The sequence below is a fragment of the Lepidochelys kempii genome, chromosome 2 (assembly GCF_965140285.1).
Source record: "Lepidochelys kempii isolate rLepKem1 chromosome 2, rLepKem1.hap1, whole genome shotgun sequence".
Lineage (NCBI taxonomy): Eukaryota > Metazoa > Chordata > Testudines > Cheloniidae > Lepidochelys > Lepidochelys kempii.
Window position 1 is genome coordinate 148,556,534 of NC_136381.1, and position 26,776 is coordinate 148,583,309.

The following is a 26,776-nucleotide window of genomic DNA, read 5'->3' on the forward strand; positions in this document are numbered from 1 at the left end:
ACATCTCAATACAAACTGTCGCACAGGAAGTTCCTACAGTTCACCTTTGGCCAGAACCATTATTAATACAGGGTGCTCCCATTCGGCTTCTCATCTGCACCCAGGGTATTCTCCAAGGTTCTGTCCATCATAGCAGCACACCTGTGAACATACCTTGATGACTGCCTCCTAAGGACTCCCTCATTTAAGGAGGCCACACAAGCCACTCAGACGACCATGTGCACATTTTTACAACTGGGCCCACAGCTCAACACCCAGAAATCAGCACTCACCCAAGTACAGCAACTGGAGTTTATTGGTGCTGAATTTGACGCAGTATAAGTGAGGGCATTCCTCCTGCTATACAGGTTCACCACCCTCACAAGTCTCATTGAGATAGTCCAGGCCAGTCCACAAACATCAGCCAGGAATTGTCTACAGATGCTTGGTCATATGGCAGCATGCACTTTCGTCATGCCACACGCTCGGTTGTTCATGAGGTGTCTACAGATGTGGCTCAGATCCTTCTATTCCCCAAACAAGGACAAACTAAGCAAACCCCTATAATTGCCCTACACTGTAAAGCTCTCCCTGGACTAGTAGAAAGACCCATCCAATGTCCGAACAGGTGTCCCGTTTGTACAACCATCACCAACTCTGATGAAGGATGCCTCCCTAATAGGCTGGGAGCATTAAGAGCTACCAGGAACGCCTGTGCACACTTTCTCTCACAAAGATCATGATGGACAATATGTTTTACATAAATCGTCAGGGAGGCTTCAGATCTCACTCCCTCTGTACAGAAGCACTCAAACTTTGGAATTGGTGCAACCATCACAACATGCTCATCTAAGCCATCTACCTACCAGAGATACAGAACATGACAGCCAACAGTCTCAGTCAGAACTTTTCACAAAACCACGAATGGGAACTGAACTCAGAGGTGTTTCACGACATATTTGCCTTTTGGGGAACCCTGACTATAGAGCTCTTCACTACTTACTGGAACAAGAAATGTCCTCACTATTGCTCCAAGAGAGGCCTGTGGAAACAGTCTCTGGGAGATGCTCTCATTCTCTCATGGGTCAGGGACCTTTTATACTCCTTTCCCCCATTTCCTTTACTATCCAAGATCCTGTTGACAATACAATGACAAGGGTTATTTTGATTGCCCCCTCCTGGCCAAGGTAAGGTTGGTTCCCTTACCTGGCACAGATGGCAGTATGTCCTCTGGTCTGTCTTTGGCCCATTCTCAAAATGACTTTCTTAAAACTACAGACTCATCCTTTACCCCAACTTGTGGATCTTTCATCTCTAGGCTTGACTCCTTCTTGGTTCCAATACTTAGTGGTAGAATGGTCTGACAAGGTGTTTCTACACAGCCAAAATCGACCACTCAGCATACTTACCTGCAAAAATGGAAACAATTCCAAATTTGGTGTCATTCTCCCTCCCTCTGATTTTAGACTGTGTTTTAGACCTCAAAAAATCAGAACTCTCTCTCAGCTCCCTTAAAGTACATCTAGCACTCATAATGGCCTTCCACTGTCAAGTAGATGGATACTCAGTGTTCGCTCACCCACTGACACATAGATTCCTATAAGAGTATTGGAAACCTGTTCCTGCATGTGAGACCACCCACTCAAGCCGAATGCATCTGATGAAGTGAGCTGTAGCTCACGAAAGCTTATGCTCAGATAAATTTGTTAGTCTCTAAGGTGCCACAAGTCCTCTTTTTCTTTTCACTCAAACCTTGAATCTTAATCTAGTTCTCAGAGCCTTAACTAGCCTCCCTTTGAGCCCATAATGACTTACTCTCTTTCATACCTGTCCATGGGGGGGAGGGATAGCTCAGTGGTTTGAGCATTGGCCTGCTAAACCCAGGGTTGTGAGTTCAATCCTTGAGGGGGCCATTTGGGATCTGGGGCAAAAATTGGGGATTGGTCCTGCTTTGAGCAGGGGGTTGGACTAGATGACCTCCTGAGGTCTCTTCTAACCCTGATATTTTATGATTCTATGAAGACAGCATTTCTGGTTCCCATCACCTCAGCTAGGCACATAGGAGAAATAGCAGCCCTGATGGCACACCTGCCATTCACACTCTTTTTTAAAGACAAAGTAACATTGAGGCTGCATCACAAGTTTCTCCCTAAAAAGTAGCTTCTGCTTTTCATATGAATCAACAAATCCATCTTCCTGTTTTTTCCCAAAACCACATCATGATAACAGGGAAGCGATTCTGCCTATGCTAGATGTTAGAAAAATGCTAGCATTCTACTTGGACAGGACTAAGGACTATAGGAAGTCTCCTAAACTCTTTCGTTCGTGGAAATGTAGCCTTTTATTTTATTCAAAGTGCATTTTGTAATGTGGTATTACACCACCGTAGGTTCAGCTCTGGAGGATACAGTTTCAGGCTTAACAGAGTGTGGGGAGAGATAGCTCAGTGGTTTGAGCATTGGCCTGCTAAACCCAGGGTTGTGAGTTCAATCCTTGAGGGGGCCATTTAGGAATCTGGGGCAAAAATTGAGGATTGGTCCTGCTTTGAGCAGGGTGTTGGACTAGATGACCTCCTGAGGTCCCTTCCAAACCTGATATTCTATGATTTGATTCTATGAAAGTCACCTCTGCTACTTGCTTCAGAGTTAGGGTCCCTAGGAACACATAAAGACTAAGGGTAGTGTGACCACACATACATTCACCAGTACAAAGTCTAGTCTATTTTACAAGTTTTATTAAAGTTACAATTAAAGTTATGATTACCAAGCATATAGAAATTTTATACAGACCTATGCAAAAATTACAAATATAATTATACTCACATCCTTAACAATAGTGTTAGGGTCTGATGGGTCCCTCAAGGCTCGATCATCAGTAGAGGAATGATTCCTGCTGGAATCTCCCATAGGGAGCTCAATTTTCCCATTCTGGGCATCCCCTTTTTATAATGTGATTCTGTCTATACCTGCATTCTGTGCATGTCCATAAAAGTGTCAACCTTCTTTTCTCTTATTGGTCTTATTGGAAACTTAAGGAACCCGACTTTTCTATAGGCTGTGTAATTTGCCTTTATTCTCGCTAGTACTGATGCACAACCTGTATCCTGTGATTAAGACACACATCTGAGACAGATGGGCCTTTACAGTATTTTTATGATCTAATATTAATCTTCTGGATAATTTTGTGCAATATTACCACTTAGTTCCTCTTTTCCCATAATCTTAGGGTTATTTCCCATTCTGGGCATCCCCTTTTTATAATGTGATTCTGTCTATACCTGCATTCTGTGCATGTCCATAAAAGTGTCAACCTTCTTTTCTCTTATTGGTCTTATTGGAAACTTAAGGAACCCGACTTTTCTATAGGCTGTGTAATTTGCCTTTATTCTCGCTAGTACTGATGCACAACCTGTATCCTGTGATTAAGACACACATCTGAGACAGATGGGCCTTTACAGTATTTTTATGATCTAATATTAATCTTCTGGATAATTTTGTGCAATATTACCACTTAGTTCCTCTTTTCCCATAATCTTAGGGTTATTTCTCAGTCACTGATTTAAGTCATGGTTTCTTGTCTCCAAGGCCTAAAATAGCTAAGCTAAAGTCTTGCAGGCCTCAGCCTACAGGTTGTCTTACTCACATCTAATACTTGGTTCCAGTGTTCCTCTAATTTTTCCCATACATGTGCTGAAAGAATTTTGTTATGTGCACAAATATGGAGGTGACACATCACCTCCATACTGGTGCACATAACAAAATTCATGTGATGGGGTGGGGCCGAGGGGTTCGGAGTGTGGGAGGGGGCTCAGGGCTGGGGCAGAGGGTTGGGGTGCAGGGGGCTAATGACTCTGGCTGGGGGTGTGGGGTGGGCCAAGGATGAGGGGCTCAGGACTGAGGCAGAGGGTTGAGGTGCAGAAGGGGGTGAGAGCCTCCTCCTGGGGGGTGCAAGCTGGGGTGAGGGGGTGGGGTGCAGGCTGCCCCGGCAGCTCCTGGGCTAGGCTTGGTTTTGGCACCTCTTCCCTGTCCTCAGCAGCTCCAGGGGGCTGGGCTGGAGGGCCACTCCCCTCATCTGTGGCAGGTCCAAGAGGAGCGCTGGGTTAGGGCCGGGGTTGGGGAGCCTCTCCCCCTTGGCCGCAGCAGGTCCATCCACAGTCCGGGCTGCCAATGATGGTCCACCGTAGACCATCCCTCACCAGTGGCCCAGAGGAATGATGGGCTCCTTTCCACCCTCCCACCCCATGATGGAGGGCGGGGTCAGAGAGAGGAGCCCTGGGCCGGCGGGCCCATAGGAGCATGGGGAAGGGTCCAGAGAGGAGCCTAGTGAAGTGGAGTGCCGGGCCAGGCCGCAGGGCCCCTGCTGAGTGTGAGCCTGGTGCCATTATGTACCTGGTACTGTCGAGGCTTGGGGAGGGGCACTGCAGTGAGTATGGTGCTATGGGGGGGCATCTCTCCCCAGCGCAGCCCTGCGTGCCTGCGTGGCACTTAATAGGCTGCTGTGCGGTCACACAGCTTAGAGGGAACTTAGCTTGGTTCTGATAAATACTGATCAATCATATACTTTTATAATCCTACAAATTAACTCTAATTAACATACAATGAATATATGTAATAAAACATATTGACTAATCTTAACATCACACAATAAATGGATAAGAAACTAAAATCATTGGCTACAGAAAGATCCAAAGGTTCTGCAATATCGGCTCAAAGATTATCCAAATGGGTCTCTGGTTGCATTACTCACTGTACCAGGGGCTCAACCTCTTGCCTTCATCCGGACTCTGCACGCACTCCACGAGGCCAGTTTCTACCTCGGTCTCATTCCTTAAGGATCTCCCCATAACGGAAACTTGCAGAGCTGCAACTTGGGCCTCAACCCATACTTTTGCAGAGCACTATGTGATCACTGGAGACTCAGCCTCTGATGCCATCTTTGGCTCTGCACTACTCTCTTTAATAACAGACTCCACTCGAAGTCTCAGCCCTTCATTGGGGATACTGCTGCAAAGTCGCCTACAGTGGAGCACCCAGAGGGACACTACTCGAAGAAGAAGTGGACGTTACTCATCCTGTGCAGAAACGATGGTTCTTCGAGATGTGTGTCCCTATGGGTGCTCCACAACCTACCCTCCTCCCCTCTACTTCAGAGTTCCCAATATGGGGCTTTGCGGTAGAGAAGGAATGGGGGGTAGTTTGCCCGCACAGCATTAGATAGTCTTCAGGCAAACCACGAGGGAGGGAGAGCACCTGTGCAGGCTGAATGGACACTGCTACCTAAAATCTCTGATTAGCGGTACAGAGGCGCAGATACATCTACAGTGGAGCACTCATAGGGACACACATCTTCTTCTGAAGAAGCTTAAATATGAAGTGGCTGAGCCTCTAACAAAAATATGCACTCTCATTAAAAAGAACCACTGTTATAGAATATTTGAGGGTAGTAAATGCTGTAATTATGTTTTAAAGAATGAATCTAGCCCCCCTCACACGCTCCCTCTCGCAATTCCCTTGAAAAATTCCCCTGTTAGCCACTCATGTTTTAAAGGCTCTGGGGATGATCTGAGGAAATATAGCCAGGTACATATGTAAGGCTTATTAGTCAAATTGGTTGAAACAGAACAACAACAATTTTTGGAAGATTGTGATATAAACACATCTAACCAGCACAGTTTCTGCAAAGGTAAGTTGTGTCTTGCTATTCTCTTAGAAATATTTGAATGTGCCAGTAAAGTAGTAGTAAAAAGGTCTTGATCACTGTCTAAAAATACTTACATGGGGAATAGAAATCTGATAATAGATAATGACTGATAGTTGAAGTTAGACACATTTAGACTGAAAATAAGCATAGATTGTTAGAGTAACTGACCACTGGAAGAATTTACCCAGAATTGTTGTATTGTATGTGCAACAAGCAGCATGATTGGTCAGAGCTCCAGTATGAAACTGGAGAAAAGCCTGTTGAGTGTCTTTGAGTTAAGTTTAGAGTTTGTTGAGAGCAACGAAGGTGATGTCGTGGTGGGTGTCTGCTTTTGACCACCAGACCAGGAGGATGAGGTAGACAAGGCTTTCTTCAGACAACTAACAGAAGTTTCCAGATCACAGGCCCTGGTTCTCATGGAGGACTTCAATCATCCTGACATCTGCTGGGAGAGCAATACAGCAGTGCACAGACAATCCAGGAAGTTTTTGGAGAGTGTTGGGGACAACTTCCTGGTGCAAGTGCTGGAGGAACCAAATAGGGGCCATGCTCCTCTTGACCTCTGATCACAAATAGGGAAGAATTGGTAGGGGAAGTAAAAGTGGGTGGCAGCCTGGGCAGCGGTGACCATGAGATGGTCAAGTTCAGGATCCTGAAAAAAAGGAAGAAAGGAGAGTAACAGAATATGGACCCTGTTCTTTAGAAAAGCAGACTTTGACTCCCTGAGGGAACTGATGGGCAGGATCCCATGCGAGGCTAATATGAGGGGAAAAGGAGTCCAGGAGAGCTGGCTGTATATTAAAGAAGCCTTATTGAGGGCACAGGAACAAACCATCTCAATGTCCAGAAAGAATAGCAAATATGGCAGGCGACCAGTTTGGCTTAACAGAGAAATCTTCGGTGAGCTTAAACACAACAAGGAAGTTTCCAAGAAGTGGAAACTTGGACAGATGACTAGAGAGAAGTATAAAAATATTGCTCCAGCATGCAGGGGTGTAATCAGAAAGGCCAAAACACAACTGGAATTGCAGCTAGCAAGAGTCAAGAGTGCGCCCTTGTTGCCAAGAAGGCTAACAACATATTGGCCTGCATTAGTAGGAGCATTGCCAGCAGATCGAGGGAAGTGATTATTCCCCTCTATTCGGCACTGGTGAGGCCACATCTAGAGTATTGCGTCCAGTTTTGGGCCCCCCCGCTACAGAAAGAATGTGGACAAATTGGAGAGAGTCCAGTGGAGGGCAATGAAAATTATTAGAGGGCTGGGGAACATGACTTATGAGGAGAGGCTGAGGGAACTGGGCTTATTTAGTCTGCAGAAGAGAAGAGTGAGGGGGGACTTGATAGCAGCCTTCAACTATCTAAAGGGGGGTTCCAAAGAGGATGGAGCTAGGCTGTTCTCAGTGGTGGCAGATGGCAGAACAAGAAGCAATGGTCTCAAGTTGCAGTGGGGGAGGTCTAGGTTGGATATTAGGAAAACTTATTTCACTAGGAGAGTGGTGAAGCACTGGAATGGGTTACCTAGGAGGTGATGGAATCTCCATCCTTAGAGGTTTTTAAGGCCTGACTTGACAAAGCCCTGGCTGGGATGATTTAGTTGGGGTTAGTCCTGCTTTGAGCAGGGGGTTGGACTGGATGACCTCCGGAGGTCTCTTCCAACCCTAATCTTCTACAGTTCTATGATTGTAGTGGATTCTCTATCACTGGCAGTTTTTAAAATCAAGATTGGAAATTTTTCTAAAAGATATACTCTAGTTCAAACAGGAATGAATTCAGGGAAGTTCTATGGTCTGCATTATGCAGGAGGTCAGACTAGATGACTACAATGGTTCATTCTGGGTTTGGAATCTATGAATCTATGAGAACTGGTTGACATAATTTTAGACTTACAAAAAGGCCTTTGACAAGGTCTAGCACAAAAGCCACTAAGAAGCTAAAGAGTCATGGCGTCTGAAGCAAAGTATTTTCATGGATCAAGAACTGACTAGGAGAGAAAACAAAGAGAAGGATTAAATGCTCAATTTTCTTCATAGCAAAGGTGCCTTGAGGTTTAGTACTAGGTCCAGTGTTGTTTAATATATGTATTAATTATCTGAAAAGGGAATGAATAACGAAGTAGCAACATTTGCACATGATACAAAGTTATTTAGGTGAGTGATGCCCAGAGGGGACTTGTGAGGAACTAGAGAGAGTTAACAGGAGTGGCTAACAGGGGAATTTTGCAAGGGAATTGCGAGAGGGAGCGTGTGAGGGGGGCTAGATTCATTCTTTAAACTTAAAGCCAAAAAAAACGCCTGATAAAAACAAAACCTCAACAAAGGATTTAATTTCAGGAGTAAAAAGATAATGCAGGCAGAAGTCCAGCAACATAGTGGGGCTATCAGTTTATTGCACCCAATGCAGCATGTATGCTATGGGCAGGTGGTGTATATGTGCATTCAGTGCAAGGAGCTCCTGGCCTTCAGAGACCATGTACGGGCTTTGGAGACCAGAGTGGCTGAACTGGAGTAGCTAAAGGAGACAGAGTGGTACATAGTTGAGACTTTCTGGGACACAGTAGAATGGTCTCACCCCGAGTCTGACAGCTTCTGTGCTGTTGAGGAGGATGAAAGTCTCAGGGAAGGAGAACATCCAACCGTAGCAGAAGGAAACAATCCCATAGTTGGGACCCTCCTTCCAGATGATGATGTGGTATCCTCTCACAGTGAGGATACCTCTCTGGGAGAGGGAACTCCAGTTATTAGGAAGAGACAGGTATTAGCAATGGGCGATTCAATCATTAGAAACATAGATAGGTGGGTTTGCAATGACCGGGAGAACCACATGGTATCTTGCCTGCCTGGTGCAAAGTTTGCGGCTCTCCTGAGACATCTAGATAGACTTATGTGTAGTGCTGGGGAGGAGCTAGTGGCCGTGGTACATGTAGGTACCAGTGATATAGGGAAGGATATGAGAGAGGTCCTAGAGGCCAAATTTAGGCTGCTAGGTAAGAGACTGAAGTCCAAAACTCCATGGTAGCATTCTCTGAAATGCTTCCAGTTCCATGCGCAGGGCCAGGTAGGCAGGCAGAACTGCAGAGTCTCAATGCGTGGATGAGAGGATGGTGTAGGGAGGAGGAGTTTAGATTTATTAGGAACTGGGGAAAATTTTGAGAAAGAGGAGCCTATACAGGAAGGAGGGACTCCACCTAAACCAAAATGGAACCAGATTGCTGGTACTTAAAATTAAAAAGGTTATAGAGCAGTTTTTAAACTATGGGCTGGGGAAAAACCGACAGGTGCAGAGGAACACGTAGTTTGAACAGAGATATACCTTAGGGGAGAATCTATTCATGGAGATTCTCTATGTCCTAATAAGGAGGAGAGGCTGGAAGATGATAAAATACAGGTAGGATCTGATGAGGAAGAGTCAAATGAAAAAAAATAGTCCCATTCAATTACATTATGTAATTTCAGACAGCTAAAAAGTGACAAGTTTTTAAAGTGCTTATATACCAGGGGTAGAAGTCTAAATAATAAGATGGGTGAACTAGAGTGTCTCATATTAAATGAGGATATTGATATAATAGGCATCACAGAAACTTGGTGGAATGATGATAATCAATGGGATACAGTAATACCAGGGTACAAAATACTGTGCTGGTGGGGGAGTGGCGCTATATGTGAAAGAAAGCGTAAAATTAAATGAAGTAAAAATCTTAAATGAACCAAACTGTACCAGAGAATCTCTATGGATAGTAATTCCATGCTCTAATAATAAGAATATAACAGTAGGGATATATTACTGACCACCAGAACAGGATGGTGATAGTAACTGTGAAATGCTCAGGGAGATTAGAGAGGCTATTAAAATAAAAAAAACACCACAGCAGCCCAGCACTGTAGCATTTAATTTCAGAAAGGGGAACTACACAAAAATGAGTAGGTTAGTGAAACATTAATCAAAAGGTACAGTGCCAAAACTGAAATCCCTGCAAGTGGCATGGAAACTTTTTAAAGACACCATAATAGAGGCTTAACTTAAATGTATACCCAAATTTAAAAACATAATAAGAGAACCAAAAAAGTGCCACTGTGGCTAAACAACAAAGTAAAAGAAGCAGCGTGTGGCAAAAAGGCATCCTTTAAAAAGTGGAAGTTAACTCCTAGTGAGGAAAATAGAAAGGAGATAAGGATTTAGGAGTAGCATGTGGGGACATGATAAAGTATATGAAATAATGAATGTTATAGAGAAGTGAGATCAAGAGCTTCTATTCTCCCTTTCTCACAACACATGAACAAAGGAACATTTGATGCAGTTAAAGGTGACAAATTAAAAACTGATTAAAGGAAATACTTTTCAAATGATGTGTAATTAAACTGTGGAATTCATTTCCACAGGAAGTTATTCAGGCTAAGAATTTAGCAATATTCAAAAAGGGATTGGACATTTACATGAGTAACAAGAATAAGCAAAATTATAGTTAATGATAAAATTTTTGGAAAGGACATAAAAATGTCATGCTTTAGGGCATAAGCCAATCTCTAACTACTAAAAATCAGGATGAGACCTAATGTTGGGGCAGTTTATCCCACATCTACCTCCTATAGGGTTCTTACACCATCCTCTGAGGCATAAAGTGCTGGCTACAGCTGGAGACATGATACTGGACTAGATGGACCTCAGGTCTGACCCAGTGTGGCAATTCCTATGTTCCTAACTGGGAAAGACAGTAGTAGAATCTTTAAGTTTTTAAAAAAGATTTCTACACAGTAGCCATTCCTGAACAGTGTACGGTTTATTCCTGCATGTTTTTCAGAATCTGCCAGTGCCTGCTGTGCAGTGCTTAGGTGACATTGTACTGATCTGGACAGTTCTAAATATTAAAAACAAACAGCACAAGCTTAATGTGATATGGAAGCTTCTACTCTTGTGGGTAACAGACTGTGCAATCCTTCCAGCAACTTTGTGTCAGGGTCCTTTCATCCCTTATTCCCTGTTTTTCAGATTTGGAAACTGGGTCATAGAGAGGTAAAGGCCAAAATTTTCAAAAGTGGCTTCTGATTTTGACTGCTAAACTGAGACCCACTGAGCTGGATTTTCAGAAGTGCTAATCACCCACAAAAATCCAATTGAACTCAATGTGTGCTGTAAGTATTCAGCACAGAGGCTTAAGGAGTCCCAGAATGCCTCAAATATTATTATGGATTTTAAGAGAAAAAATAATATATCTCATCAAAACGGAAAGTGTCTGCAAATAGAAAACTTTACAGATGCTTCCCGACTTATGCAATCATTCCATTCTGGAACGCCATGAGTAAGTTGAATTTTGCATGAGTCGAAATGTATTCCCGACTGTCACGCAAAAAAACCCAAAACAACCCACTTCCTATTTCTAGCTTATGGAACTTTTTCTGTAAGTGCAGATTTGCGTAAGTCGGGTTTTGCATAACCCGGGAAGTGTCTGTTCTCCCATTTAGGCATGCCCCCAGCCTTGGTACCACATGTTTTTAGCAGCTTTACAATGGCAGCTGGGGCTCTGTCCCACTCACATAAAAGGAAAAAATAAAATATATATGATAGTTTATTTTCAGCCTGATCATAGGCACCGACTCTGAGGCTGGAGCATCCACAGAAAAAATAGTGGGTGCTCAGCACCCACCAGCCTCCCCACCGATCATCTGTTCCATGGGCCTTGACGATCAGCTCCTCCCCTCCCCCTAGTGCCTCCCGCCTGCTGCTGATCAGGAGGAAGAAGAATGAGGGCAGGGTATGTTTGGGGAGGGGGTGGAATGGGGGCAGGAAGAGGCGGGACAGGGGCAGAGCTTTGAGGAGGGGGCAGAGTGGGGGCGGGAAGAGGCAGAGCAAGGGTGGGGCCTTGGGGGAAGGGGTGGAGTGGAGGTGGAGCATCTCTGGGGAAAGCTGAGTGTGGGCATCTGTGATCCTGATTCTGTGCACCATTCACAGCTGTTAAGGCAACTCAATAGCTCAATCAGATACACGCCCAAGCGATCTACTGGACAGTCACAAAAGAGGACTGAAGGACAGTTTCAAAAATGGCTATAATTAAGTAGCATGTGTCTGGTTAAGAAAAGTCACAGTCCTCTACTTAACACTCTGAAATACAGTTGCTATGACTATCTAAGTGGACCTTATACATAAAAGCCACATTTAAAAATGCCTTCAATTTGCCTTCTCTCCTTTCAGTAATAAATGATGTTACACTTTTTAAAAGAAACAGTTCTGAGGTGCAAACAGAAAAACCTTGAGAAGTTTTACTTTACATCAGAGGGAAACTCAACTTACACTCAGTCATCCAATTCACACCTGTTCTTACTTTTTGAAGATACCATGCCATAAGTTGATAGCTTTGATCTTTTTGCTTTTCTTGATAATTATAAGCAGTGTGAAATCAGAAGCAGTCACACAATTATTGAAATAATGCATGTTTTTAAGAGTATTTTTCCTGGCTTGCTTTTGGGAAATTTGATTCAAACTTATAGGATAATTATATTGATATTTGGCTCAATTAGAAAAATATTTCTAAATCTTGTTTTTACCATTTATATTTTACTGTGGCATTGGAAAGTTCTGAAAAGTACAATTAGGGCATTTTACTTTGTCATTTGTGCATATGATTGGACAGTCTCTGAATGTGCTTTGTTAAACCACTACTGTGGAGTGAATTTCCTGAACTTGCTACCTTTGCTTTTAGGTTTAACAAGGATATAGAGTTCATGATTGGACACAAACCCAACATTTTCTGGCAGGTCACATGGAGAGTTGTCAGTCCTCTCATTATGATAGTTATCTTCTTCTTTTACTTTGTGGTGAAAGTCAACCAAGAACTGCTCTATATCGTTTGGGATCCTAATTATGTAAGTACATAAGGTCAAAACACATATCTTCAATTTTTTTATGTATGCCTCCTTCTTTCTGTGTGTGTACTAATTACATCCATCTTCCCCATGTTGCCCATTCAACAGTGTTCTCATGAATACTCTGCTACAGTGCATAAAATGGAATATAAAAAATTAAATGTTAGACAAATGAACTTGCTATTCTAAATTCAGCCACAAATGAATGGGAATTGCTAGATGATGATGTCTTAGTAATTTTACTCAAGAGAAGGAAACGAGAGTCCTACTGTGAGACAGGATCAAGGCAGGACCCTGTGAACTTAATCATTTATAAAGTAGGGATTGCATAACAGTTTGAAATGTAGAGAGCTGTCACTGTTAACAAAAGACAAGTGGGTCAGATTCTGAAGCCATTTATATTCATGAAAATCCATAAGAGCTGCAGTGAGGTTGTGATCGGTTTTCCCAGGGTGCAACCTGGAATTGGGGTACCGCTGAGCTTTCTAACTGGCTTACTAACCTGGGCTCCCTCTCCCACTGTGATATTATGACAAGTTGCAAACCTCTCCAGGTACTGCACTTACACAGACAGCCACAGGCAAGGACACACACAGCTGAGTTCCATGAATGCTTTTTCCAGCCACTCATGAACTAACAATAGGGAGGCCTCAGCCAATTCCTCACAGCTCCCCAGCCTTGCACCGCTGAGCTGTACCATCTGGCCCTGGTCAGAAGCCTCACCACCCTCAGGCCAAGAAGAGGATAAAGATACTGGTCCAACTCCCCACTTAAGATTTTTCACAACTTGATAATGCCCTGAAACTCTACCTCCCTCCCCGCCCTAAGTGAATCATGCCCAGGGTCTTTCCATCTCTTTTACCCTCTTTCACAGTGTATGCCAGCTCCCCAAACCCCTACAGTTAGCCCCTGGGACACAGGTCTCACCTCTTACCTCAGCAGACTTCTGGGGAAGCTCCATCACCTCTTTTCCTGCTTTCCCCAGGGGCACCAAATGCTACCCTCCATCTTGTTTTCAAGGGTTCTGCCAAGAGGGGCCACAGCCTCCTCTTCCTTGCATCTGCAAAGAGCACTAAAATATTCAGGGACAGGACACAGCCTCCTGGCCCTATAGGAAGACTGAATGACATTGCAGCCAGTAGTTCTGCTGCCACAGGTGGGGTTTGTCTACCTTGAGCCCTATCCAAAGAGTCTCTTATTTGTGATCTCCTAAAGGAGAAGCCACTTTGGGAGGGGACGTCAGAGGAAAGTCTGGGCAAAAATTTTATTGCAAACTCCCCATCATTCAAAATTCATGAGTTAGTCCCAAAAACTTTTGATTTTTTAAAAATGGGAAGTTTGGGGTTCTTTTTATTTATCTTTTGATTTTTAAGCCTTCAGTGTGGATTTGATACAAATTTTCAAGCTTTTCTATGGCTAGAAATTTACTTTTAAAAAAGAAAAGAAGAAAATGGAAATTCTCACTTAATCACATGAATCCAGGAATTGAGGCTTTAAGACAAATACTTAGTATCATGGGACTCATGAGCTTGCAGTGCTACAGAAGACATTTGGGGGTGTCAGGGAGCTGAAAGAGGGAAGGCTTGCACAAAAGCCACTTTTTGGGGAGATACTTTGGCAGGTCTTCAACTCCACCCCTGAGCTCCTTGTTTCTTCCTAACCAACTGAGCCACCTCTCAGAGCTGCCACCCTCAGGTATGAAACTTCTGAAACCTGACAAGGTAGACTCAGAACATACACAAAACCCTCTAGGCTCAGAAAATCTAGCCCCATCTACTGCAGAAAAAAAATAGGTTGATAGAATTTGCAGTAACAAAGAAGTCACTGTAGTCTAGAGCATAGACCAGGTGACACCACCAGAGAACTCCTGTGGTCTAGCCCCAGCTATGCCACAATGACTTAATCTGTGAATTTGGACAAATCACTCAACCTCTCCTTTTTCTCATTTTAATTATCTGAAACAAAAACTTACTGTACTTATCTTACAGTGATGTTGTGAGGACTACTTAGTCAATGTGTGTACCATAGAATCATAGAATATCAAGGTTGGAAGGGACCTCAGGAGGTCATCTAGTCCAACCCCCTGCTCAAAGCAGGACCAATCCCCAACTAAATCATCCCAGCCAGGGCTTTGTCAAGCCTGACCTTAAAAACCTCTAAGGAAGAAGATTCCACCACCTCCCTAGGTAACCCATTCCAGTGCTTCACCACCCTCCTACTGAAAAAGGTTTTCCTAATATCCAACCTAAACCTCCCCCACTGCAACCTGAGACCATTATGCCTTGTTCTGTCATCTGGTACCACTGAGAACAGTCTAGATCCTTCCTTTTTGGAAAGCCCTTTCGGGTAGTTGAAAGCAGCTATCAATTCCCCCCTCATTCTTCTCTTCCGCAGACTAAACAATCCCAGTTCCCTCAGCCTCTCCTCATAAGTCATGTGCTCCAGCCCCCTAATAATTTTTGTTGCCCTCTGCTGGACTCTATCCAATTTTTCCACATCCTTCTTGTAGTGTAGTGCCGAAAACTGGACACAGTACTCCAGATGAGGCCTCACCAATGCCAAATAGAGGGGAACGATCATGGCCCTCCATCTGCTGGCAATGCCTCTACTTATACAGCCCAAAATGCCATTAGCCTTCTTGGCAACAAAGGCACACTGTCAACTCATATCCAGCTTCTTGTCCACTGTAACCCCTAGGTCCTTTTCTGCAGAACTGCTTGCCTAGCCGCTCGGTCCCTAGTCTGTAGCAGTGCATGGGATTCTTCCTTCCTAAGTGCAGGACTCTGCACTTGTCCTTGTTGAACCTCATCAGTGCTTTTAAGATGTTAAATGCTAAATGGTATTATTGTGGAACTCAAATTATAAAAGCTATTTTTAAAAAATCTTGTTTTATATCTTTTAATGCATAAACTACAAATACTCCCTTATCCTTTCAGAGTTAAAATAATGTTATGGAGGAATTAATGTTATGGTTCTGGGTTTTCTCTGTATTACTGTTTATTATATCTATTAATGGGGTTAGAGGGGCAAACAACCTAACTAGTTTTAGGATGAATCTTGATACATTTATGAACGGGATATAACAGGGTTGCTTGTATTATCAGGGGACTGGACTCAGTAACCAAAGAGAGTCCCTTCCAGGACTATATTCCTGAGTTGAATGTTCTTATATATTTTGCCCACCACAAGTCCTTGAAAGTTGATTGTTTATTCTCACAGGATCAGTTCCCCAAATCAGAGAAAGTTGGATATCCTGACTGGGTGTATGCCATCATTGTAATCTTGGCTGGAGTGCCTTGTTTGGTCATCCCTGTCCTCGCCATCTACAAAGGCATCAGAAATTGCTGTCAAGAACAAGATGGACATCAGGGCCTTGTCATCTCAGTTTCTGAGCCCTCTGTGAATGGAGACCTGAAGAATCGTGCATGAGAACATATTTCAAAGAGATGGAAAAAAAACCTAGTTAGTGAGGGAAGGAAAAACAAACCAAAAAATGTAAATGAAATCCATAGTTAGTTCCATTGTCATAAAGGGGCAATGATGTGAGGTTCCTAGGGGAACAATGAAACTAAGTGAATCCTACAGTAACTGATTTCAGTGTCTGACTGTTCAGGCAGGAGAACTAATGTGAACACTAATTTTATGCTGACCTCTGCCTTGCACACTCAATTGTTTTTAACCACAGATATCATTGTGTTGCACAGAATCACAAATACTTTCCTCAAGTGAAAGTTTTAAATATTTAAATATTAAAACATTTCTAAGTATGAAAATCATATCTTGATTTATTTATACCCTCTGGATAGTTCACTAACTTCCCCTTTACTTTCTAATTGCCAGCAGATAGTTCTTTCCCCTGCTGACAATATAGGAGAGTAGCAGCAGCAGCTCAGGGAATGGCACAATCTACCTTCTTTAGCTCCTATTTAACAAACAGTGGAAGGAGGAGTGGTCTCAGACACACCTCTTGTCCACAATGTCCTTGATGGCAGAGGGAGCTGACAGGGGACAAGTTAGAGCTGCCAATCCTCCTGGTTTTGCCGGGAGTCTCCTGGAATCTCCCGGAGGCTACTGAAGCCAAACTGGGAGATTACAGGCACTGAAAGTCCGGCGGTGCAGTGGGGCTAAGGCATGCTCCCTCCTTGGGGGATAGTAAGCGATGTAGGGAGGAGGGATTGAGTGGGCATGGCCTCAGGGAAGGGGCAGGGTGAGGGTGTTTGGGTTTGTGTGATTAGACAGTTGGCAACCCTAGGGCAAGCTGGGATAAGATCTTCACCCCTTCACTTCACTTTAATACAGTATTGTAATACTTGCTTATAGAATCATAGAATTTATTGGACCACGCAAGTACTAACTTCAGCACACACAAACAGCACTGAACTTCCTGTTAACTCTCTACCAGGCCAGCTACAACAAACAAGACCACAACTTAATACTAAGATAAAGTTATAGCACCATCTATTGGTGGAGGTGCTGTCTACACTAATCATTACAACTTATCCCCTCCAGTAAAATAAGGATTTAAAACAGTAACTCCTAGGAATCCAGGTAGTCTGCCATCCACACAAGCTTCGGTGTAAGTCTGCCTGCTCAAGTCCCATATTTAACAATGGAGCTATTGTTCATAGTTGGATTTAGATTATTAGCAAGTTGGAGGGTTTACATCCTCCAGGTTAGGCATAGCTGTTGTGGCCAGACTGTGCATTGAAGACTGCGGTGTGCTGAGGTCCCGAAAATACTCTGGCAATTCTGCCTGCAAACTTGTCTCCCACTCTAAGGAACAAAAATCTGCTAGGGTACCTTCAAATCCTGTTCTGCATCCCTCTGGGACAGTTGAGGAGCATCCTCAGTGTTTACTCTCCCTTTTCTTTCAATAAATCTGTTCATCAGGTTTCAGTGGACTATAGAAAGGCAGTGGCAAATCTGCCAATGGGCCCATGAGGCCCATGCCCAGAAGTACCAGTCAATTGGGGGCCCCAGAAAAATGGGCTCCCAGAAGAAATCTGCCATGGGGCAGTGGAAGCCTGGAGCCCTGGCAGAAGCCATGGGTGGGGCAGGGCAGAGGAAACCACAGATCCCCAACCCTGGTCCCTGGCAGAAGTGCCAGGTGGGGTGGGAGAAGCCCCAGTGTCCCAACCCCAGTCTCTGGCAGAAGTGCTGGGCAGGCAGGTGGGGCTGGAGAAGCTCCAGTGCCCTGACCCTGGTCCCCGGCACAAGTGCTGGACTGGTGGGTGGAGCAAGAGAACTGCCAGCGCCCCAACCCTGGTTCCCTTCAGAAGTTCCAGGTGGCAGGGGAAGCCCCAGCGCCCTGACCCCGGCTGTGGCCCCAGGACTGCAGGAGCTCTCACTTCCTGCTGTGGCCCCGGGGTCATGGCAGAAGGACAGAGCTTCTCCCGTCTTGGGGCTGCAGTGCGGGATGGCAGAAAGGAGCAAAAGGGTTGCAGGGCTACAGTGGGCGGAGGGCGGAGGAATGGGGCTGGACTGTGGGTGGAACAGGATGGGGCCACGGGAGAAGGGCCAGAAAGGGATGGTGTTGTGGGCGGGGCCACAGGTGGAAGGGGTGGAATGGGGGGTGGGACCAAAGTCAGAAGGGGTGGGGAGGCTCTCCCCACTTGCTTTGGCCCAGGGCAGGAAACCTTAATCAGCCTCTGCAGCAAGGCTACCTCTTCCTTTTTCTATCAGCAAGAATAAGTTGTTTAGTTTCTGAATTACTGTATACGAGCCCCTCTAAAAAGGAGTAAGTCTGGGATTTTTTCCAGACTGCCTTTTCCAGTTGTGTAACCACATCTTCTCGCCTTCCGGGATGGGAATGTAATGTTCCTCTTTCCTGACATCTTTTGTGGGCATGCTCACCTCTGGCTCATCTGTTCCACTGCTACCTTCTGGAATGCTGTTCTTAGATCACTGATATAACAATCTGCCGCGTCACACACGTGTAGGTGCAGGAACAAGCAAGGCCCTGTTGCCTGAACATTGTTACAGGGAAGCATGGTTTGCAGAGTCCAAGAATAATCTCATAGGGAGAGTAATAGCTAGCTGAGTGCTATCTAGTTTTCTAGACAAAGACGACAAAACAAGTTTGTGGGGGAGGGATAGCTCAGTGGTTTGAGCATTGGCCTGCTAAACCCAGGGTTGTGAGCTCAATCTTTGAGGGGGCCATTTAGGGATCTGGGGCAAAAATTGGGTATTGGTCCTGCTTTGAGCAGGGGGTTGGACTAGATGACCTCCTGAGGTCCCTTCCAACCCTGAGATTCTATGAAAACATGTCTTTGGATCCCAGTTTTGTTGGACTCAAAGCATGGAACCAATGGTGCAGTTTACCCTCTCCACTTCCCCATTACTTGCAGGTGGGCAATGCTGGTCCTCACATAGTTACCTGGCATTGTTGGAAAACCTCCTGTAGTAATTGTGATTCAAATGCCTTCCCCTGATCACTATAGATAAAAGTTGGAGGGCCAAACTGCTATGTTACATGTTTCATTAATGTATTTGTAACTGTATCATTCCTTCTATCTTTCAGTGACTGTGCCATCACATACATTACCAGCAGCTATCAATTGCCACCTGGTGTTTCTGGTAGTGGTCAGTGTGTGTGAACTCCCTGTGCTTAGTAGGTTGGGGCATTTCCCCTAAGGGAGTCCTGCCTCTCCTTGCTGCAGCTTTCCTTTCTGGACAGGCAAGACAGGAAAGTACCAAGTCTTTAACATCTGCAGCCATGCCCAGTCTAAAAAAATCTGCCAAAAATACACTGCTCAGTTATACCCCAGATGGCCTGCCATTTCATGATCATGAAGGCACTCTAGTACTGTTTTCTGTAAACTGGCTGGAAGAGACAATCCTTTTACCTTCATGCACCAGCAATTTGGTAGCCAGATCACAGGATAATCATTCCTGGTACTGTGCTGGACCTGCCCAGCCTGGGTCTCCTTTGATAGATCTGTTGGTGCACTGAACATAACTTAGGGTCCTTAGACTGTTCTTGCTAGATGAAGACCAGGGTGAATTTAGTCTCACTGCTCCTTACCTAGCTGAGAGCATCCACAACCACATTTTGCTTTCTAGGTTTATGGTGAATTGCGAATGTATATTCAGACAGCTTGCAAATCCTTTTCCACAGGTGTCCTTCTGGGAATGGGCAACAGGGGATGGATCACTTGATGATTACCTGTTCTGTTCATTCCCTCTGAAGCACCTAGCATTGGCCACTCTCAGAAGACAGTCTACTTGCCATTCTTTCTCCTATTTCAAAAAGGCCAATCCCCCCTCATAGCAGTTGTGTAAATGCTTGCATAACTGTCTATAGGAACCACAATCCGCACAGGCAAGCTGCTAGTAAAAGGCTTTGGAATCACTATCCAAAACCACTACTAGGTATTGTACTGCTTTCTCATCTACCAACTCATTCACAGAGAGCAACAGCTCAGTCTGTCAGCTACTCACAGATTCCAATCTCATCTGCGTGACCATAAACTACTTCTCAGGCAAAAGTCCTTTTGCCATTTTGAAATTACTGCTACGAGTTGTAATACTCACTGATAGACTCACAGGGATGTATTGGGACACAGCAAGCATTAACTCCAGCACACAGAGTCAGGACGCAGCTTCCTGCTAACCTCTACCTACCCTACCACCCCAGGTCAAATACAACAACATAACTATACAAGACTTAACACTAAGATATTGATCATAGAATCATAGACTATCAGGAGGTCATCTAGTCCAACCCCCTGCTCAAAGCAGGACCAATCCCCAACTAAATCATCCCAGCCAGGGCTTTGTCAAGCCTGACCTTAAAAACCTCTAAGGAAGAAGATTCCACCACCTCCCTAGGTAACCCATTCCAGTGCTTCACCACCCTCTTACTGAAAAAGGTTTTCCTAATATCCAACCTAAACCTCCCACACTGCAACTTGAGACCATTACTCCTCGTTCTGTCATCTGGTAACACTGAGAACAGTCTAGAGCCATCCTTTTTGGAAAGCCCTTTCGGGTAGTTGAAAGCAGCTATCAAATCCCCCCTCATTCTTCTCTTCCGCAGACTAAACAATCCCAGTTCCCTCAGCCTCTCCTCATAAGTCATGTGCTCCAGCCCCCTAATCGTTTTTATTGCCCTCTGCTGGACTCTTTCCAATTTTTCCACATCCGTCTTGTATTGTGGTGCCCAAAACTGGACACAGTACTCCAGATGAGGCCTCACCAATGCCAAATAGAGGGGAACGATCATGGCCCTCCATCTGCTGGCAATGCTTCTACTTTTACAGCCCAAAATGCCGTTAGCCTTCTTGGCTACAAGGGCACACTGTCGATTCATATCCAGCTTCTTGTCCACTGTAACCCCTAGGTCCTTTTCTGCAAAACTGCTGCCTAGCTGCTCGGTCCCTAGTCTGTCACAGTGCATGGGATTCTTCCTTCCTAAGTGCAGGACTCTGCACTTGTCCTTGTTGAACCTCATCAGATTTGTTTTGCCTCAATCTTGTCTTTTGTCTAGGTCCCTCTGTATCCTATCCCTACCTTCCAGCATATCTAACACTCCTCCCAGTTTAGTGTCATGTGCAAACTTTCCGAGGGTGCAATCCATGCCATCCTCCAGATAGTTAATGAAAAGATTGAACAAAACCAGCCCCAGGACCGACCCTTGGGGCACTCCAGTTGATACTGGCTGCCAACTAGACATCGAGCTGTTGATCATTACCCGTTGAGCCCAATGATCTAGCCAGCTTTCTATCCACCTTACAGATACTGCACCATTTATTGATGGAGGTGCCATCTACAGTAATCATTAAAGTATTAAGCACCAGAGCATTTAAGGCCCTCACTGTAAGCCTCTTTTATCCAGCTATCCCCTTTGTCCACATGTATCACTTTGCACATTTTTTTAAAGAAAAGATCAAGTCTTAGCCAATCCATCCTGACTTTCCAACATAACAAAGATAGCCCGTTGCAAAAAAGTATAGCTATGCTTTAAGGCAGTGAGTTAGTGTATGGAGAAATGTAGGTACTTGAATTACTAAATCCTCACAAGTCCTCATTTGTAAGATAGACAGTAAAGGGACTTGTAAGATAGACATTAAAATGTGGGGGTTAATTTTCTTATTTAAAGGAAAACAGATTTTTTTTCAGTTGGCATTCCTGAATAGAGAGGACCCCCTCTGTCGTTTCATATATTCCACAGCCAGAAGAGACCATTGTGAACATAGATTCATAGATTCATAGATATTTAGGTCAGAAGGGACCATTATGATCATCTAGTCTGACATCCTGCACAACGCAGGCCACAGAATTTCACCCACCACTCCTACAAAAAAAACCTCACACCTGTGCTATTGAAGTCCTCAAATCGTAGTTTAAAGACTTCAAGGAGCAGAGAATCCTCCAGCAAGTGACCCGTGTCCCATGCTACCGAGGAAGGCGAAAAACCTCCAGGGCCTCTTCCAATCTGCCCTGGAGGAAAATTCCTTCCTGACCCCAAATATGGCGATCAGCTAAACCCTGAGCATATGGGCAAGATTCATCAGCCAGATACTACATAAAATTCTTTCCTGGGTAACTCGGATCTCACCCCATCTAATAGCCCATCACAGGCCATTGGGCCTATTTATGAATATTTAATTACCAAAACCATGTTATCCCATCATACCATCTCCTCCATAAACTTATCGAGTTTAATCTTAAAGCCAGATAGATCTTTTTCCCCCACTGCTTCCCATGGAAGGCTATTCCAAAACTTCACTCCTCTGATGGTTAAAAACCTTTGTCTAATTTCTAGTCTAAACTTCCTAGTGGCCAGTTTATATCCATTTGTTCTTGTGTCCACATTGGTACTGAGCTTAAATAATTCCTCTCCCTCTCTGGTATTTATCCCTCTGATATATTTATAGAGCACAATCATATCTCCCCTCAACCTTCTTTTAGTTAGGCTAAACAAGCCAAGCTCCCTGAGTCTCCTTTCATAAGACAAGTTTTCCATTCCTCGGATCATCCTAGTAGCCCTTCTCTGTACCTGTTCCCGTTTGAATTCATCCTTCTTAAACATGGGAGACCAGAACTGCACACAGTATTCCAGGTGAGGTCTCACCAGTGCCTTGTATAACGGTACTAAAACCTCCTTATCCCTACTGGAAATACCTCTCCTGATGCATCCCAAGACCGCATTAGCTTTTTTCACAGCCATATCACATTGGCGGCTCATAGTCATCCTATGATCAACCAATACTCCAAGATCCTTTTCCTCCTCCGTTACTTCTAATTGATGCGTCCCTAGCTTATAACTAAAATTCTGGCTATTAATCCCTAAATGCATGACCTTACTTCTCACTATTAAATTTCATCCTATTACTATTACTTCAGTTTACAAGGTCGTCCAGATCCTCCTGTAGGGTATCCCTGTCCTTCTCTAAATTGGCAATACCTCCCAGCTTTGTATCATCCGCAAACTTTATTAGCACACTCCCACTTTTTGTGCCAAGGTCAGTAATAAAAAGATTAAATAAGATTGGTCCCAAAACCGATCCTTGAGGAACTCCACTGGTAACCTCCCTCCAGCCTGACAGTTCACCTTTCAGTAGGACCCGCTGTAGTCTCCCCTTTAACCAATTCCTTATCCACCTTTCAATTTTCCTATTGATCCTCATCTTATCCAATTTAACTAATAATTCCCCATGTGGCATGGTATCAAATGCCTTACTAAAATCCAGGTAAATTAGATCCACTGCGTTTCCTTTGTCTAAAAAAGCTGTTACTTTCTCAAAGAAGGCGATCAGGTTGGTTTGGCATGATCTACCTTTTGTAAAACCATGTTGTATTTTGTCCCATTTACCATTGACTTCAATGTCCTTAACTACCTTCTCCTTCAAAATTTTTTCCAAGACCTTGCATACTACAGATGTCAAACTAACAGGCCTATAATTACCCGGATCACTTTTTTTCCCTTTCTTAAAAATAGGAACTATGTTAGCAATTCTCCAATCATACAGTACAACCCCTGAGTTTACAGATTCATTAAAAATTCTTGCTAATGGGCTTGCAATTTCTTGTGCCAATTCCTTTAATATTCTTGGATGAAGATTATCTGGGCCCCCCGATTTAGTCCCATTAAGCTGTTTGAGTTTCGCTTCTACCTCAAATATGGTGATGTCTACCTCCATATCCTCATTCCCATTTGTCATGCTACCATTATCCCTAAGATCCTCTTTAGTCTTATTAAAGACTGAGGCAAAGTATTTGTTTAGATATTGGGCCATGCCTAGATTATCTTTGACCTCCACTCCATCCTCAGTGTTTAGCGGTCCCACTTCTTCTTTCTTTGTTTTCTTCTTATTTATATGACTATAGAACCTTTTACTATTGGTTTTAATTCCCTTTGCAAGGTCCAACTCTACTTGACTTTTAGCCTGTCTCACTTTATCCGTACATGTTCTGACCTCAATAAGGTAGCTTTCCTTGCTGATCCCTCCCTTCTTCCACTCCCTATATGCTTTCTGCTTTTTCTTAATCACCTCTCTGAGATGCTTGCTCATCCAGCTTGGTCTACAACTCCTGCCTATGATTTTTTTCCCCTTACTTGGGATGCAGGCTTCCGATTGCTTCTGCAGCTTTGATTTAAAATAATCCCAGGCCTCCTCTACCCTTAGATCCATAAATTCTTCAGTCCAATCCACTTCCCTAACTAATTTCCTTAATTTTTGAAAGTCAGCCCTTTTGAAATTAAAAACCCTAGCTGCAGATTTATTTTTATTAATCCTTCCGTTCAGTTTGAACTGAATTAGCTCATGATCACTTGAGCCAAGATTATCCCCTACAACGATTTCTTCTATGAGGTCCTCACTACTCACCAGAACCAAATCTAAAATGGCATCCCCTCTAGTCGGTTCAGCAACTACTTGCTGAAGGAATCCATCAGCTATCACATCTAGGAAAATCTGAGCCCTATTATTATTACTAGCACTCATCCTCCAGTCTTTCTGGGAAGTTAAAGTCTCCCATGATCACATAGTTTCCATTAGTATTTACTTTATTAAAAACATTAAAAAGGGCTCTATCCATATCCAAATTAGATCCCTGCGGTCTATAGCACACCCCAAGTACTATCCCAGGGGAGGCTCTAATAGTTTTCTTCCCCAATTTAATTTTTGCCCAGACGGACTCAGTTATATCCATTTCATCGCTTCTTATTTCTTTACATTCTATCTCATCATTGATATACAGTGCTACTCCACCACCTTTACCTTTATTTCAGTCTTTCCTAAACAGCACATACCCTTCAATACCTGTAGCCCAGTCATGACTACTATTCCACCCTGTTTCTGTTATCCCTATAATATCTGGTTTCATTTCCTGTTGGGTAAGAGAAGCTTAACCAATTAACCTGATAGAACTGGCCCACTCTAAACTGGAAGAAATTAGGATATGACATAGAAGATGCCAAAAAAAGTGACAAAGTTCCTGACCCAGAAGTTGTAATGTGGTTGTCTGTGAATGCAACTACTCTTTGGCTCAGTCAGAGGGTGAAGTGACTGTATCCTACATAGTCAGCAGAGGAATAAAAGAGTTGTTGTAGTTTAATTAACACTACACTATTCTACAGTATTCAGAGTAACAGCTGTGTTTGTCTGTATTCGCAAAAAGAAAAGGAGTACTTGTGGCACCTTAGAGACTAACCAATTTATTTGAGCATAAGCTTCCGTGAGCTACAGCTCACTTCATCGGATGCATACTGTGGAAAGTATAAAAGATATTTTTATACACACAAAGCATGAAAAAATGGGTGTTTACCACTACAAAAGGTTTTCTCTCCCCCCACCCCACTCTCCTGCTGGTAATAGCTTATCTAAAGTGATCATTCTCCTTACAATGTGTATGATAATTAAGGTGGACCATTTCCAGCACAAATCCAGGGTTTAACAAGAACGTCTGGGAGGGGGGAGGAAAAAACAAGGGGAAATAGGTTACCTTGCATAATGACTTAGCCACTCCCAGTCTCTATTCAAGCCTAAGTTAACTGTATCCAATTTGCAAATGAATTCCAATTCAACGGTCTCTCGCTGGAGTCTGGTTTTGAAGTTTTTTTGTTGTAATATCGCAACTTTCATGTCTGCAATCGTGTGACCAGAAAGATTGAAGTGTTCTCCGACTGGTTTATGAATGTTATAATTCTTGACATCTGATTTGTGTCCATTTATTCTTTTACGTAGAGACTGTCCAGTTTGACCAATGTACATGGCAGAGGGGCATTGCTGGCACATGATGGTGTATATCACATTGGTGGATGTGCAGGTGAATGAGCCTCTGATAGTGTGGCTGATGTTATTAGGCCCTGTGATGGTGTCCCCTAAATAGATATGTGGGCACCCTGTCAGGGGACACCATCACAGAGCCTAATAACATCAGCCACATTTCCCCTTGTTTTTTCCTCCCTCCCCCACCCCCCCAGACGTTCTTGTTAAACCCTGGATTTGTGCTGGAAATGGTCCACCTTGATTATCATACACATTTTAAGGAGAGTGATCACTTTGGATAAGCTATTACCAGCAGGAGAGTGAGGTGGGGGGAGAGAAAACCTTTTGTAGTGGTAAACACCCATTTTTTCATGCTTTGTGTGTATAAAAAGATCTTCTATACTTTCCACAGTATGCATCTGATGAAGTGAGCTGTAGCTCACGAAAGCTTATGCTCAAATAAATTGGTTCGTCTCTAAGGTGCCACAAGTACGCCTTTTCATTCTACAGTAGTAGACCAGGACTCTTCATCTTAAGCTACTGCGGCTGCAATTTTTGACTAAAGCTTTTTAAACAAAATGTGAGCAGGGAGAATTAATTCTGGAGCCTGTAAAACCTGATGAGTTCTTGCACCATGGCCCAGAGTTTTAAAGGATTTAAGTGTTGCTTAGTGCAGCATTGCAAGGCATAAGTGACTTAGGAACCTAAGTCTCAGTGAAAATGAATTGGACTTAGGCTCCAAAGTACATACATTTCTTTTGAAAATGTGATTTAAGCTCCTAGACAAATTGAGACTGGAAATAAGGTGTAATTTTTTAAGAGTGAAGGTAATTTAAATCAAGAATGGATGTTTTTTCTAAAAGATATGCTTTTAGTTCAAACAGAAATTATTTGAAGGAAGTATATGTTATACGGGAGATCAGATGAGAAGATCACAGTAATCCCTTCTGTCTTTATAATCTGTAAGCATGGAGAATATCAGGTGACTCGATCACAGACTACAATATTTGTACATGAGGAAGAGATTTC

The 26,776-nt window shown here is 43.6% G+C and overlaps 1 protein-coding gene across 1 annotated transcript in view; it reads left to right on the plus strand.

The window, feature by feature from the left end:
- SLC6A19 (solute carrier family 6 member 19) overlaps nt 1–16,306 on the plus strand; it is an 82,683-nt gene extending 66,377 nt beyond the window's left edge. The window contains exons 11-12 of the mRNA XM_073332433.1: nt 12,371–12,533; nt 15,753–16,306. Of these exons, the coding sequence (XP_073188534.1) occupies nt 12,371–12,533; nt 15,753–15,962 (373 nt within the window). The 3' untranslated portion in view covers nt 15,963–16,306. The remainder of the gene's footprint in view (nt 1–12,370; nt 12,534–15,752) is intronic.
- Nucleotides 16,307–26,776: the final 10,470 nt, after the last annotated feature.